Below are 15,460 nucleotides of genomic sequence, written 5' to 3'. Positions count from 1 at the left end.
GCAAAAACGACGCGTTTGGCATCACGTGACCCACCCTACCATGCCCGCTCAGAACCTTTCTCTCTCCAAGTTATGCTCGCAAAGACCACAGACCTACTTCCGCAGGACAATAAAACCGGGCTTGTGCTTCATGTCGATTGGGAGCATGAGAAGGTGCGGCGGGGGCAGGATTACCTAGTCTTGCCGAGCGGCATACGCAAGTCACGCAGCAGATTCAGGCTCTTGCGGCCAAAGCTCTGCGCGCCCGCACTAGCCTCCCTCGGCTTGGCATACCTCTCCTCGGCCGCCTCCTGCGCATACCGGTTGAATTCGGCCTCGTACCCCGGCTCGCGCTCCATCTCGTCATCCTCCTCCTCCTCGTCCCCATACCCGACGGTGCTGAGTCGATGGTCGCGCGCGACGTTCATCGAGCGTCGCGGAATGTCCATCGACATGAACCGCTGTGTCGGCGCCATTCCAAATGCACTCTGACTTCGCGGTGGCAAGCCACCCACATCGTGCGAGGGCGAGGACAGGACCCGTTGTCGCTCTGCCGAAAAGCTCGCTTTGGGAACGCCCAGGCCGCCGTAGCTCTTGCGTGTGCGCAGCGCGGGGAACAACCCACTTGGCCGTCCCACTGCATCCTCGCCGCCAATCACGATGGACGGGTTGGCGTCCAGTGTGGACTCGCGCTTCTTGCGGATAAACGGCAGTCGGAAGCGCGATCGTTTCTCGCTCTCGCGCGATGCAACGCTCGCATACGACCCAGACTCGTACCGCCCCGCCGGCGGAAACTCGCGCCCACCCTTTCCTACATTGTTGGCAGTGAGATCCACGATGCTCGGCGAGTTGAGCGCACCTTCGGGCCGGCGCGGATTGCGTGGGGGCCTCTGCGGCCCAGCACTGTCCATGCTCGGTCGGCCCGTCGGCGTGGCAGGCAGCATGCGTCCACCCGCGCTGCCACTCTCGCGCATCGACTGTCGCGCATCGGACTCATCCTGCTCGCCGTCCAGAATGGGCTGCAGACCCGACACCCTCGCATCGCGTTGGCTTGGATGCACCGGAACCCTCTCCACGGGCGACGTCGGCACCGAGCTCTGCATCGACGGCGCCTGCGTCTGGGGCGAGGGCGAGCTGAGGTACTTTTGCATGAGCGGGTTCGACGCCTTGCGCATCCTGCCCGCACTGCCATTGGCCGCACCAAACGCATTCGCCTGCGGCGAAGCCGGCTGGAACGGTCCAAGGTCCAGACTGCCCTGGCTCGTCATGCCCGGTGGATTCTGGAAGGGCGTATTCGCATTCCCCGCGCTCGGCTGCCGCGCCTTGCTCGGCTCCATATCCGCCTCGGCGCCGTTGCGGAAGAAAGTCGAGGTGGACCTCCGTGCTCGGCTGAGCATACCGTTTGGAGCCGCAGCCATGCCGCCCGATGCATCGAGCGACCGCTCGGCGCTAAACGAAAACTTGCGCGGCTTGGAGCTGTCCGACGCCTGCGAGCGTCGACTCGCATTGCGACTCGCAATACTACCGTTCACACTCCCATCGCCCGTACCCGCCGAATTCTCCCTCCCCGCACCACTACCCGTCAGCTTGGAGAACAATCCCCGCAGCCCCTTCTTCTTGCGCCTCGTCTCGTCGTCCGCATCCAATCCGCGCGGTCCAGCCTCCATGGGATTGACGTATCCGTCGCCCGACACCATGCGCGACCGCTCAAACGCCGCCGCATCCGGCACCGACGAATCGCCATCGCCGGGAAAGCCATAGTACGAGCGGTTCATCGCCGCCGGCGATTCCACCGCCAGCGGTGTACCTGGCAAAAACCCGTTTTGCTTGATCCGATGCTCCGCCCGGTCTTCCTGCGCCACATGCATGTCGATCATCGATCCGCTGTGCATGAGCGACAGCTGCGACGCCCCCGAGCGCGCCGCCAGCCGCGACGGCGTGCCCGTGGGCGACGTGCCCATGACCGACCTCGACGGAGGCATCAAGCTGTCCGGACTCGCCGGATACGCTGCCGATCGCTGCCCGTCCGCCATGGACCGAAGATCCTGTGCGCTGGCGGCACGCGCAGTCGGTGCCGAGCCAAACGGCACACGACGACTGCTACTGGGCGTCATGCTCGCACCGCCCACCGGCGAAGCGCCGCCCAGCAGCCCGTCCGGATCCGAGCCGACACGAGCAGGGATGGACTGAGCAGCGGCGCGCGTCTGCAGAGGCGTCACGGGGTACGCAGGCATGCCAAGCGGCGGCGTCGAGGCCATAGGCGGCGTGGTGCCGACGGTCATCTTCTTGCGCGCCGCCTGCGCCGCCGCCACGTCGCGCTCCTTCTCCTGCTTCTGCAGCGGCGTAAGCGTGCTGTCGTCGACCGAAGTCGAGAGGATGGACTGGCGTTGAGACGACGAAGCCTCGCGCGCAGGCGCAAACGGCGAAGAGAGCATGTTCGCCGCCACGGGCGAGTCGGCGACAAAGCTACCGCGGCTGCTGACGCTGTCATTGTTGTAGCGCGCCTTTGTATCCGCCTCGAGCCGCATCCTCTGCTGCTCCATGGCAATGTACTTTGCCTGCACCGCCAGGAAGGTCTGCAGCGTACGCCAGCGGAACGACGACGCGGGCGGGTTCATCTGGGTGTGAAGCTTGAGGCGCTCCACGGTGAGCGGCTCGCCCTTGCCGATCCTCTTGCGCGCCTTGCGCGACTGGCGCGAGTCGCGGTGGCTGGTGAGGCTGTCTGCGTGTCCGCTGCTTCCACTCATGCCGTGCGAGGTTTGTCCGCTGGCAGCATCTTCGGCCTCCTGCCTGAGCGCATCCTGAAACTCCTTGTCGCTCTCGCGTTCCCACACGCCGTCGCCGACGACGCGAATGTCAATCATGTCTTCGTCGCGCATCATGCACTCGAGACACACCTCGGGGTCGTTGATGCTCCTACGCACGCCGTCCGGGCCGATCATGCCCGAGGGCAGGCCGTCCGGACGATGCTGCAGTTCAAACGGCGGCACGAGGCTGCGCTGTGCCATGAGTCCGGGATACTGTCGCGCGCCGACCTTCTGTGGGCCCGAGTTGGGCGATGCAAAGACGGGGTAAGGGCCATTGCTTCCGCTGGATACGACGTTGGCAGCGGCCATGGCGGCGCTAAAGGCACCGACGCTCCTCCTCTGTTCGCGTGCCTGGAGCCTCTGGAGCTGCTGGGTGCTGTAGGTGGTCTGAGCCGCCGCCGCCGCAGCTGGTGCGGACGCATCGGATGTGGCTGAAGCGATGGCGTTGGCGTTGACGGTGCGATTGGCGACTGCGATGCTGTGACGATCGGCGGTGGCGGTGTTGCGGTCGGAGAAGGCGGTCATGTTGTCGGCGGGCACGAGCTGGAGCGGCCTCAGCTGGCTCTTGAAGGTATCTGATCGGCCCTTGTTTTGGGGCTGCGAGTCTTTGTTCTTGTTGCCGTTTTTGCGCTTGATCCTGCGCCGCTCCCACTCTGCGCGTGCCTCGACCTCGCCGTCGGGAGGCGCGCTGGACTCTGCAGACGCGCTCTCTGCACTCGGCGTGTCGGGCGTGTCTGCCAGGCCATCCTGGGCGAGGTTGGGCGCGCCGGCCGCGGCTTGTGCGAGCGCGACGTTGGCGGTGAGGCTGGCGGTTGACTTGCGACGTGCGCGCTCCATCATGACGATGGGGGGTGCTTCCGCAGGCGGTGCGGTGGGTGGTGCGTTGAAGGGCACGTTTTGAATTGGCTGCTTGGTGGGCGCCTTTGCCTGCGACTGAAGGTGTGCGAGACCGGCAGCTTTCTGGGCGGGCGAGATGTGTGCGAGAGGCTTTTTGCGATAGTCGGACACGGGTCGCTGGAGGGCGGGCGGGTTGATGGCGGGTTGAGCGTTGGCTGCTGCGTCGGTAGGCAAGGGCGGTGGGATGACGTTGTCGGCAGGGACCGCCGGGCTTGCGTTGTCGTCGACCCGGACGTCCTTGGCAGGCGGCGGTGGCGCGTCGAGATCGGAGATGGGCTCGAGTTCTCTGACGGACGACTTGACGACGTCGGGAGACTGGCGTGCGGCCTGGGTGGTTTCGTCGGATGGTGCGGCGATGGTGGTCGACGACAGAGGAGCATTGGGTGAGGATGGAGCCAGACCGTGCGTCTTGATGGGTGCGAGGGTCGCTTCGGCTGGGCCTGTTTGTATACTCGATGCATCGTCGGTGTTGGCAAGTACAGCTCCGGCTGGCTTATGATTAGGTGGCGCTGGGGGACAGACGGCGAGAAAGGGCTTTTGGACTGGCTCGTCCCAAAAGGATCCGGGGAGGCCGCCTGGGAAGGAGCGCTCGTCTGGCGATGATCCGTAGCCGGAGGTGTTGCGGTCGAGCCATGGACGGATGGGTTGGGCGGCGTCGATGGGCAAGGCTGCAGTGGCGGCTGGCGCGACCAAGGTTTCGTCTGCGAGGTGTTCGCGGTCGGAGCTCTTTGCTTCGTCCGCACTTGTGAAACCTGCGCTGTTTGCGGTCTGGAAGGAGAGGACGGAGGCGCGTTTTGCCTGGTTGAAGGGGCCGTTGGTGGAGGTGGTTGTGCCGAAGCTGCTGCGGTTGTTGGGGGGTTGGTTGATGCCGTTGGCGGAGCTGAGGTTGCTCATTGCGGTGCCGGGGCGGCTGTTTGTGTCGGACTGGAGCGTCTCGATGGGATGCATGTAGGCGTCGGCGGAAGAGACGGGACGCGGTGGGGGTTGAATGGCGTCAAAGTTGCGATTGTTGGGCTGCTCGGGTGTGGCAGCGGTGACGATGGGGGAAGGATGGACGAGCGCCTGCGGGGTGCCTGGAGGCTTTGGCGTTGTAGCTGCATCCTGGGACTGTGCCGAGGGCAAACGCGCATGTACCGTGCTTGCCACGCTATCCGAAGCGGGCATGGCGGTGGCTGTGGCCAAGGGCGGCAGTTGAGGGAGCGCCTTGTTGGACGAGGCCGGACTTGCGGAGAAGCGCTTTGGTGCTGCATCTGTGATGACCGGGGATTGGGTTGATGGTGCAGTGGAAGCGGGACCGGCCAAGGAGGAAGTTGCGTCGAGGTTGAGGTCGAAGCCGTCGTCGAAGCTGATCTGGGCCCATTGGGGAGGTGCGCCCGTCGGCTGATTGGGCTGCATGGTGCAGAAGCGTTACGCAAGTTGGAGAGGCTGAGCCAAGGTTAAGGTTGAAGCATGGCGATGCGCGCGTGGTTTGCGTGCGTGCGTGCGTGCGTGCGTGCGTGCGTGCGTGCGTGCGTGCGTGCGTGAATCAAGACAACCAGGTGCGAACGATTTGGTGAATGAAAACGAGCAAGCAAAAGCGGCTGCCGATGGGGGGTGGGTCAAGATGGTGGAGTCGAGAGGATGAGATGTGGAGAGAGAGAGAGAGAGAGAGAGAGAGAGAGAGAGAGAGAGAGAGAGAGAGGCCGGTCCGCAATAATGGCCGTTTCGGTGCGGCTCGGCGGCCTTTCGACGGCAGCAGCACAGCGCTTTGATGAAATCGCACGAAAGAAAAAAAAAGCGGAGAAGTGGGCGGCATCTGAGCGGCCAAGAATTGGGTGCCAAAATCGCACCGCCTCGCACGGGCGCAATCAATTCGAATTAATCAATCAATCGTCCGCTTCGTCTCTGCTCTTGCGATCCGCACCCGATCCACACGATCCCACTCATCTACACCCACTCGGCTCGCTTCCGAAGTGTCAATGCAGGCTCTTGCCAAGAAATTCCGGGGGAAAGAAGTTCAAAGGTGTGACTGTGGATTCGAGGGGATGACCCTGTTCTTCCAGCGCATTGAGCCTCCTCGGGGAAGAAAAGAGGGAATCGCGCCTTTGTGTCTCTCGCTTAGTCCCGCCGGTGCCGCGTCGTGCCGGCAGCGCAATCCATCGGGCCCAATAAAATTCCCACCCCGATTCGCGCGTATTCACGATCGACAGGACGCGCTCACTTCACTTGAATTGCACGTAAAATGCTTGGAACCATTGCGATCAGAATACATGCAAAGAGTGTTATACAGGAGCCGTTATGGATGCGCGCGTCCCCCAACCATCAAGGTCGTGGGGGCACTGGCGGCGCAATTCAGAGGTCATTGTCGGAATCCAGCCGAACAAAAGACGCTCCCATCGTGATTTCGGTAGAACCAGCTACCTTTTTGGCTGTCGTTTAGGGGGCCGCACCGATCCACGACCACGTCAGACCGTCCAGACGTCCTTTCGAGAGCGGTGCGAGCTGCTGGAAGCCGGAAGGAGTGAAATCGAGATCTCCCCAGGCGCACCCAGTACAGCGGTCACTGACCGAGACCGTAATGGACTTGCCCTGGTAGGTGGCCTTGATCTTGTGGCCGCAGATGGGGTTGTTGTTGGGGTTGCCCGTGCCAAACGAGTCAAAGAGCGAGTGCGATACGGCCACAATGTAGTCCGACTCGGTGTTGGTCCATCCGCACGCTCCAAGGCCGGGCGCATAGTAGGTTGCCTGTCCGCCAAACGAGCCCGACGTCGACTCCGAGGAGGAGGACGATGAAGATGAAGAGCCCGAGTCGGAGGACGATGACGACGAGTTTGAAGAGGAGGAGGAAGAGGAAGACGAGCCACCACCGTTACCCTTGGCAGCGTTGGACTTGCTGCCCGAAGCGGCGGCAGCAGCAGCGCCACTGCTGGCGGTATCCGAAGTGTCAGCCGAGTCTTCTTCGCACTCGGTCGAGTCCGAGGTGTCGTTCGATGAGTCGGCATTGGTGTTGTCAGCGGGTTGTTGCTGCTGTTGCTGTTGCTGTTGCTGTTGCTGTTGCTGCGGCTGCTGCTGTTCCTGCTGGGCAGGGGCGGCCGAAGACGAGGAGGATGACCCGGACTTGCCACTCCAGTACTCGTCGTAGGAAGGCGGAGTCTGACCGCTGGCAAGCGCGGCCATGGCAGCCTGCTGCCACTCTGCATTCTTAGCGTGGAAATCGTCGTCCCAGGCCTTGAGGTCGGCGGCCTGCTTGATCTGTTCGGCCGTCTGCCTCTTTTGCACCATCCTGCCCGCGCTCACGTCGACCGAGCGACGCGCGGGGCGTTGGCTAACCATCGAAGCGTGACGACGCACCGCAGCGTTGTGGCTGATGGACTGGGTGGCCTGCACCACAGTCATCACCGACACCGCCACAAAGGCGAGCAAAAGCGTCCTGGCGTAGATCATTGCGGAATGAAAGATCGTAAAAGAGAGGGGAAAGAGGAGGGGAGAGAACGAATGCCGGCGCGATCAACGCTGCCGGATCGAGTAGTAGGGGGATAGGGGGAGGACAAGCCGAAGGGAGGGGAGCGGACGGAGGAGCAAGATGGGGTGTGGACAGAAGGAGAAAAGACGAGGCCAAGAGGAGGTGTATATCTATATGCTCGAGGGCAAAGACAAAGCCAGCGCGGCGGTCGGTTGCTCTCTCTCGCGTGCGTTGAGATTGACAGGCGAATACTGTAGCTGCTCATGCATGCCGAGCCGAGCGATCCCAGCGTCGGCCTCAGCCCGAACAAAGGGGAGCCAAAGCGGACAATGGCTGCTCCGAGGGGGTCGAAAGGCGGAGCTTCGATTTTTGACAGCGAGCGGATGCGCAGTTCTGCACAACGCTGCGCTTCGGCAGGTCGGCTGCAAGAGGTGCAGCAGCTCTGCAGCTCTGCAGCTCTGCAGCTCCTCTTCGCTGGGCCTGCGCCATCCCCGAGCGCGATTCGCAGAGAGCTAAAAATCAGGCTCTTGCCAGCGAGTCGTATTTTCTCACCAAAAAGGCAAAACGCAGCTGCAGCCAAGCCTCGGTCTGCATCAGCAGTCGGCCCAGCCGGCTCACATTGGCGTCACGCTTGCAACACAGCTGTGACTGGCTGTTCAGCACGAGCTGATCACGGACCCATTCAAAGCAGCAGTGCATGCCTCAGAGGTGTCAGCTGTCAGTCATGCGCATGGTTGGAAGGAGGCAGGCGGCACCGGCGGGCTTGATCGCGTCAGGGGGGCGGCGGTGCAAGGGGTGGAATGCACGACGCTTTGAGCTCAAAATGTTACATCGCTCTCTTTGCACACTTGCAGCTTTTCTCCCCCTCGACGACTTCCGAGATCCGCGTCTGGGTTGAGAATTTTGGAGTCGCAACCCTGAAGAGCGCCGACTTCCTTTTTCTGCGCTTTTTGGAAAAATTTGAGTCGGGGCAGCCTCTCTCTCTCTCTCTCTCTTTCTCTCTCTTCACCGGCAAAGCTCCTCCTTCCCCACCATCTCTCCACCACACCATCCAACCATGGCGAGGGACTTTAGACCCAAGGGCGCCAAGTCCGGCACTGGCCGACCAGCAGCTGCTCATGCTGCCTCGGCATCCACCAACGGCACGCCAAAGCCCACACCCACCAAGCCAGTCACAACCTCGTCCGCTCCCGCCAAGTCGACGCCGAGCAAGCCCACACCCACCAAAAAGAGCAGCAGCAGCAAGAAGAAGGATGCATTCGATTCCGAGGACAGTGCGGACGAAGACACGCTGATGCGCGAGATCCAGAGCTTCGGCGGATCCAGAGAAGATCTCGAGCTCATCTCCAAGGCAAACGCAAAGTCCAAGTCGGACGTCAACATCGACGAGGCCGCCTTCTCCACCGAAGTCGCCGCGTTCCTCAAGCAGCTCCAGTCCGATCCTACCGCCTCTGAACCCGCCGCTGCTTCGGCAACTCCCACCAAGAAGCAAAAGGACGCCAAGCCCGCCGCTGCTTCAGCTAGCACCACCAAGCCCGACTCCAAAAAGAAGAATGCCCCCGAAGCACCAGCAGACAAGTCGCAAGCCCGAAAGGAAAAGGAGGCCGCCAAGCAGAAGAGCAAACAGACCGAGGCAAAGACTCGACAGCAACCGGCAGCGGTGGCAGAAAGCACTACCGCACAGCGTATGGGCAAGGGCAAAAAGATGGTCTTTGACGACGACGGTGTCGGCAAGGAGACCAAGCACAAGCCCTCGCACACCTCGCGCGGTCCGCTGCGACTTGAAGCCGTTCCGCAGTGGATGTCGCAGTCGCTGCCCAATCTGCCCGCTTCTGGCAGCAACGACGAGCTCGGGCACGACCGCATCACCCACCTGCTCGATCTGGGCGCCGAGCTGATGCGCCAAGAGGCGCGCGCCTACGACGACCTCACCAGCAGCGAGACCTCGCTCAACCGCGCCGGCGGCAGCATCGGCACGCTCACCGCCTCGGACGCCCAGTTCGTCCGCTCCCTCCTCTCCTCCGAAGGCGGCGGCACGCTCTCGGACCGCATCTCGGCGCTCACGCTGCTCGTCCAGAGCAGCCCCGTGCACAACGTCAAGCATATGGACACGCTCCTCGCCATGACGCGCAAAAAGAGCCGCGAGGAAGCAAGCCGCGCCACACGCGCACTTGCCGACTGGCTCGCCAGCGAAGGCGGTCTCGGCTCTCGCAAGCTGCGCTACTTTCGCGACCAGCCCCAACTCGCCTCTGCCTCGGCCGCCTTGTCGTCCAGCGACCCCTCGGCTGCCGAAGCGGCCAAATCGCATCTGCTGCTGTGGGCGTTCGAGGACCATCTGAAGAAGTTCTACTTCCAGTTTCTGCAGGTGCTCGAGGTGCAGTCGCACGACACCATCGCCTTTACCCGCAAGCAGGCCACGACGCAGGTGTACATCCTGCTGCGCGACAAGCCGGAGCAGGAACAGAACCTGCTGCGTCTGCTCGTCAACAAGCTCGGCGACCCCGAGCGCAGCGTGGCGTCCAAGACCAGCAACCACATTCTGGAGCTCCTCACCGCACACCCGGCCATGAAGTTCATCGTGGTCCGCGAGATCGCCAACCTCATCATGCGCCCTTCTGCACCTGCGGGCGCGGATGACGAGGGCAAGGTGAGCAACCATACGACGCATGCACGCTACTATGGCGTGCTCACGCTCAACCAGACCGTGCTCACTGCGCGCGACGACGCCACGGCCAACCACCTCATCCTGCTCTACTTTGAGCTGTTCGAAGGCATCTTGCGCCAGTCCGAACGCAAGGAAGCTGCCGGTATCGTCGACGAGGAAGACACCGAAGAGCCCAAGAAGAAGGACAAGAAGCGGTGGAAGGACCAGCCTCGCAAGGGACGCGGTCGAAAGAGCAAGCCCGCCAAGACCGAGACGCGCGAGGAGCCCAAGCTGGTCAAGGATGCTGAATCCAAGATGGTGGTGGCGATCCTCACGGGCGTGCGTCGCGCATTCCCCTTTGCCAAGATCGAGCCGGCGGTGTTTGAGAAGCACCTCAACACGCTGTTCAAGATCCTGCACACCGCCTCGTTCAACGTGAGCATCCAGGCGCTCCAGCTCATCTTCCAGCTCAGCGTTTCGGACGCACATGCGAGCTCGGCCGTGCTGGCATCGGGTGCGATTGGCGATCGATTCTACCGCGTGCTGTACGACTCGCTGCTGGATGCGCGTCTGGCGGCGTCGAGCAAACAAGCCATGTACCTCAACCTCGTCTTCCAGGCGCTCCAGGCCGATGCCGACGCCGAGCGCGTCAAGGCGTTTGTCAAGCGTCTGTGCCAGATCTTGAGTCTGCACCAGCCGTCGTTTGTGTGCGGATGTCTGCATCTGCTCGGCGAGCTCTTCCGCCGCACACCTGGTCTGCGAGCTATGCTTACCGAACCGGAAGACGACGACGACGAGCACTTCCACGACGTCGATTCCGACGCCGACGAATCCCCACAAACCGGAATCAATCGCACCGCCGATGCTGGGGGGGAGAAGTACGATGGCCGAAAACGCGATCCGCGCTTCGCCCACGCCGGCCGCACCTGTCTATGGGACATCCTTCCTCTCACCCTGCACTACCACCCCTCGGTCTCCGTACACGCCCTCCAACTCGTCCAAGGCAGCACCGTATCGACGAATGCCGACTTGAGCCTCAACACGCTCTCGCACTTCCTGGACCGCTTTGTCTACCGCAACCCCAAGCAGACCTCGGGCACACGCGGGGCGAGTGCGATGCAACCGCTCCCGCACGCGCGTGTTGGTGCGGGCGTAACGCGATCTCGAACGCACGCGCTGCACGAGAACGAGTTCGTCAACACCGAGACGTTCTGGAAGCAGCGTGCGGACGCCGTTCCGGCGGACCAGCTCTTCTTCCACCGCTTCTTCAACCTGCGCTCCAAACAGCCCAGCTCGTCGCGTGCGCACCTCGACGACGATGCACTCGCCGCATCGGATGACCAGGTGGCCAAGCAGGAGGAGAGCGAGTTGGATAGCGACGACGATGCGGATGAAAACGAGATCTGGAAGGTCATGAAGGCCACCATGCCCGGCAAAGAAGAACTCGAGGGTATGGAGGATAGTGACGATGAGGATGACGAGTTTGACTATGTCGATTCCGACGTCGAGGACGGGGCCGACGGCGATGCTGCTGATGCTGCCGAGGATGAGGAGGATGATTCCGATGATGACGGGCCAAGGGTTCTTCCCGGAATGACGTTCTCCGACTCGGACAGCGGCTCTCCCGCCGCCAACGCCGATTGGGAGGACGACATGAGCGACGACGGCGGCAACCTGTTCGACGAGGACGACGACGATCTTGTACCTTTCACCGACTTTGACTCTCGCAAGCGTAGTCTCGACGAGCCCGAGGAGGCGGGTAAGGGTAAGGGCAAGAAGAGGCGCAAGGCGGTTGCCAACTTGCCGACGTTTGCGAGTGCCGAAGACTACGCACACCTGCTTGGCGACGACGAGTAGCCCCACCACCAATGTCAATGCCAGCCATGCCTTCAGCGTAGGATTCGTGATCGAGCTGTGTGTTGGAGCTGTGATGAGCGACAACACGTTTGCGCTAAGGAATGGTGAGGTGGATGCGGGTATGGATATTTGCTTAGCCGAGAGCCCCCCCCCCCCCCACGCGCGCACAGGCACCGGGGTTACTTTTGCACCACCATCCACCATGCCACCGACCATGCCACCTACACGGCGCCAAGTGAATGTGCTCATCACCGGCTTCGGCCCGTTTATGTCGGTGGTTACCAACCCGTCCTGGCTATCCGTCAAGCCGTTGCACAACATGCGACTCTGCTCCACCACCCCCGACAGAACCTCTGAGTCTGGGGAGGGTGTGCGGATTCAGACGCTGCAGGTACCCGTGCACTACTCGTCCGTTCTCGACCTGGTCCCGCGCCTGCACGGCCGCACTCCCCGCTCCGGCACATTCTGGCACGATCCTCGCCTGGACTCCCCCCACGGCGGCACTGCAGGCCAGGTGTATCCCGATGGCTATCCCATCGACCATCCTGCCTCGGGATACGATGTCGTTATCCATGTCGGCGTAGGTCGAGGCGGCAGTATCCGGCTAGAATCCCTGGCTCACAAACACAGCTACGACAAGCCGGATACCGCCTCCTCCCTCGCCCCTTCCCTCTCCCCCTCCAGACGCGGATTCGGAGAGGGGTACGAAGAGTTCGCTGACATCGAACAAACCACAATCAACATCGGCGAGCTTGTGGGCTGGCTCAAGCGGAAGGGTTTGGAGGTGGACCAGAGCTGGGACGCAGGTAGGTACGTGTGCGACTTTATCTACTACGCCTCGCTCACCAACACCACCGGTGCCAAGGTGTTGTTCATCCACGTTCCGCCGGTGGAGGATGGCCCCGGCGTCGAAACGTGCACCGAGGTGATTCGGAACGTGGCGTGGTATCTCGCCACCCAGAGCAGTTGAATAGCCACCCTTGCAAACATCGCTGCGTGTGCGTTTGAAATGTCGACTGGGCTACAATGTTTGGCAGTGCGAGGTGTGTCGATTGAGCGAGTGAGGATGGGGTAAAAGCAAAAGCCGGTGGTTGGGTGGAGGCATCTCGACCAGGACCCCCTTTTTTTCCTGGCAAGGTTTTGCAACACCATCTCCAACCCCCAACGATGAGCCGCCCATCGTCCACCGCCCCGCTCCTTCCCCCTACCTCTTCACCCTCTTCACCCTCTAGTCGACGGAGCAGCCTTGTCTCTCCTCCCTACCGCTACTCGCTCACCGTCGGCAGCGTCCCCCGCTTCCCCTCGCGTTACACCGTTGACGAACCCTCTCATTCTACTCGACCCACCTCCATGACGACATTTCCCTTTCCCCACCCCTCTCCTCCTTCACCACCTTCATCGAAAACCCTTCTCGAGCGGTGGCACGATCTTCTAACCAAGATCTTTGCGGGACCGCATGAGCGGCAGTTGCTGCGCGAGGAGGATGCGGATAACACCACGGCCGCCTCGATCATCTCGAGCATCACCTCGCGCCCCCACTCCTACGGTTCAACCGACCCGTATGGGTATCGCGAGCTAGCCGGCCCATTGTTACCCGAATACTCAGCCGAGATCGCGACGAGGAGAAGGGAGAGACGCCGACAACGCGCACGTGCACGATTCGAGTGCATGGCTAGCTGGACGATTTACACCGTCTCCATCGTTCTGGGGATCATCGTGGTGATCTTACTGTTCAGCTTCTACTTTCCCGACAAGTTGGACATTCCAAATGCATAGAACTATACCCACCGCCAACACTTCCGAACTAGACTCTGCCAAGATGGGGCGCGATCTTGTGGGCATTGCTAGGCGCGAGCGTCCCAAGTGCCACACAAAAGGGGGGGCGCGGTTAGCACTGCTACCGTGCAGAACCCTCTACCGCGGAGGAGGGTCAGTAGACGCTGCCTCGAGAATGTAGCACGCCCGACCGAGCCGATTGTCAAGGCTGCCTTCAACCATGCCGCTCGCTCACGACACGAGGGTGCGGGCTCAATGCACTTGCGGCCAGTAATGCCGGAGCCATGCATCTGGGCATCCAAGCTCGGCGACCGGCGCGGCGAGCAGTGCCAAAGGAAAGCGCGCAACACGAAATCCCCTCCGTTTCGTATCGACAGCGCACCACGCCCAGCGAGCAATGCTGCGCGCGCATCCTCGACGCGCCTCCAAGCTGCCTGTGTGCCCAGCGACGAACAACGAGGTTCGCCCTTACAACTGTCCCACTGCGCACTGCGCACGGTCGGCGAGGAGGCGCCACCTACCCTCGGCCCCTGGTGGCATTGACGACATTCGAGCCAGCAGCATGGCTCGACGCAGCCTGTCGTGCGTGAGTTGCATCCTCGGCTCTTGACCGCGTCGATTGCGTGCGTTCAGGCTTGATCGCATCCAACGCAGTGAGGAAGCACCGTTGGATCCAGCCCTACGCCATCCGAGAGCCACTGCGTCTGGTATCCTACCCACACTGCATCCCTTGTGGCCGTCCCAAATCCGCGTCTGCCCGTTGCCACTTGGCCTTGTGCCTCGAATCCGGCTCGGCATGGCCAAGCGACAGCAGATGAACTCCTTTTTTCTTGGTGCGTCGTGGACTGCTCCAGCTGCGATGGGAATTGGTCTTGGCGCCAAGGTTGCGGTGCTGACGTCTGGTATGCATGGCTCCATCGCCGGTGCCGTCGATACCAGCCAAGTGCCGTGGGGCGCCGATCGCGACAGGACGAGACGCGTCTCCAGCTGCGAGACCCAAGTTCCCCCGTGCCCGGCTTCTCAGAGCCAAGCCAGCTATTGCCCATGTTTCCAGCACGCGCAGCACTGCCCATGTGTCGACACCATGTCGCAGTCACCGTTGAAGCGCGTGCAACTATGCGTCCAAATCAATGGCCAACACCACGTGCGACTGGGTCAACTCGGTGTCCAACTCCATCCGAACAGCCTGCATGGTGGTACCACGACAGCTCGGGCTCTTTTCGTCCAAGCCATGATATTGGTTGCGACTTGGGCGCCGGCACGATTCGCACCCACCGTTGCCGCCCGCATCGCGCTCGCAGCCAACAGACGCACCAAACTCGGTTGACAGCCTCGACATGTGTCTCCGGGAGGCGTCCGAGAAGCGGTCGCCTCGTGCCTTCTCTACACCCGAGTCTTTCGGCCGCACATCGAGGCTGACATGGCAGTCAGGGTGACGTAACACGTGGCCTGGTGTCTAGGCATCTACAGTGATCTCTTCTCGAACAAGTACGTCGTCGTGTCCATCAGCGACAAGTGACACGGGTATCCTGCATCTCCCTGAAGAGGTGCCTGGCAATGTTGGCGCCAGCCGATTGCTCCAGGTGGGCCAGAGCCCTGCCCAGTCTTTGGCTTTTCCTGCAGGGCAGAGACGTCTGCCTGCGCTGGCTGCTCAGGCTGTGGATGGGGTATGAGCGGGCTGCATCCTCTTCCGCATCATCTGGGTGGTGGTTGCCGTACCTCATCTCCCTAACCGCCGTCCTTGTGTGTTCAGGGAGGTTTCGGTGGCTTCTTTTCCGGAGGCAGAGGCTGACTCCTCAGCTCTCTGAGGTGGGGCATTGGTGCGCGCACTTATTCGTGCTCGCCGAAGCGACGAGAGGGCTCCCGACAGCAGAAACAAGTATGGCTCCCGTGCTACGAATGCCAACGCCGCCCAGGCTTGGACAAACTCAGCACGATTCCGTACGCAGCAGACGTGCATCACCCATTCCAGCCGGCGAAGCAATCCTCCAAGTCGAGTCGCATTGCTGCTGGCATGTCGATCCACTCCGACTCTGCGCCACGCTGCTTGTCCCCACG

The 15,460-nt window shown here is 62.1% G+C and overlaps 6 protein-coding genes across 6 annotated transcripts; 4 read left to right on the top strand and 2 right to left on the bottom strand.

Moving 5' to 3' along the window:
* Positions 1–170: 170 nt before the first annotated feature.
* On the bottom strand, positions 171–5,078 carry PAN0_004c2333 (uncharacterized protein; the record flags this gene model as incomplete). The annotated part of the gene is made up of 1 exon (XM_014802278.1): positions 171–5,078. One exon carries the CDS (start codon positions 5,076–5,078, stop codon positions 171–173), a length of 4,908 nt encoding a protein of 1,635 aa, XP_014657764.1.
* Positions 5,079–6,098: 1,020 nt separating this feature from the next.
* On the bottom strand, positions 6,099–7,106 carry PAN0_004c2332 (plant expansin; the record flags this gene model as incomplete). The annotated part of the gene is made up of 1 exon (XM_014802277.1): positions 6,099–7,106. The coding sequence occupies one exon, from the start codon at positions 7,104–7,106 to the stop codon at positions 6,099–6,101; it is 1,008 nt and encodes a 335-aa protein (XP_014657763.1).
* Positions 7,107–8,182: 1,076 nt separating this feature from the next.
* PAN0_004d2331 (ribosome biogenesis protein) lies at positions 8,183–11,626 on the top strand (the record flags this gene model as incomplete). Its single annotated transcript, XM_014802276.1, has 1 exon — positions 8,183–11,626. One exon carries the CDS (start codon positions 8,183–8,185, stop codon positions 11,624–11,626), a length of 3,444 nt encoding a protein of 1,147 aa, XP_014657762.1.
* A 202-nt stretch (positions 11,627–11,828) lies between these two features.
* On the top strand, positions 11,829–12,596 carry PAN0_004d2330 (peptidase C15, pyroglutamyl peptidase I-like protein; the record flags this gene model as incomplete). The annotated part of the gene is made up of 1 exon (XM_014802275.1): positions 11,829–12,596. One exon carries the CDS (start codon positions 11,829–11,831, stop codon positions 12,594–12,596), a length of 768 nt encoding a protein of 255 aa, XP_014657761.1.
* A 197-nt stretch (positions 12,597–12,793) lies between these two features.
* PAN0_004d2329 (uncharacterized protein) lies at positions 12,794–13,402 on the top strand (the record flags this gene model as incomplete). The annotated part of the gene is made up of 1 exon (XM_014802274.1): positions 12,794–13,402. The coding sequence occupies one exon, from the start codon at positions 12,794–12,796 to the stop codon at positions 13,400–13,402; it is 609 nt and encodes a 202-aa protein (XP_014657760.1).
* Positions 13,403–13,675: 273 nt separating this feature from the next.
* PAN0_004d2328 (uncharacterized protein) lies at positions 13,676–15,194 on the top strand (the record flags this gene model as incomplete). The annotated part of the gene is made up of 4 exons (XM_014802273.1): positions 13,676–13,935; positions 14,036–14,402; positions 14,863–15,069; positions 15,156–15,194. 4 exons carry the CDS (start codon positions 13,676–13,678, stop codon positions 15,192–15,194), a joined length of 873 nt encoding a protein of 290 aa, XP_014657759.1.
* Positions 15,195–15,460: the final 266 nt, after the last annotated feature.

This window comes from Moesziomyces antarcticus (genome assembly GCF_000747765.1).
Source record: "Moesziomyces antarcticus DNA, scaffold: scaffold_v10004, strain JCM 10317, whole genome shotgun sequence".
Taxonomy (NCBI): Eukaryota; Fungi; Basidiomycota; class Ustilaginomycetes; order Ustilaginales; family Ustilaginaceae; genus Moesziomyces; species Moesziomyces antarcticus.
Note: the sequence above shows the minus strand (reverse complement) of the source record. Positions and strands in the feature narration are given on the sequence as shown.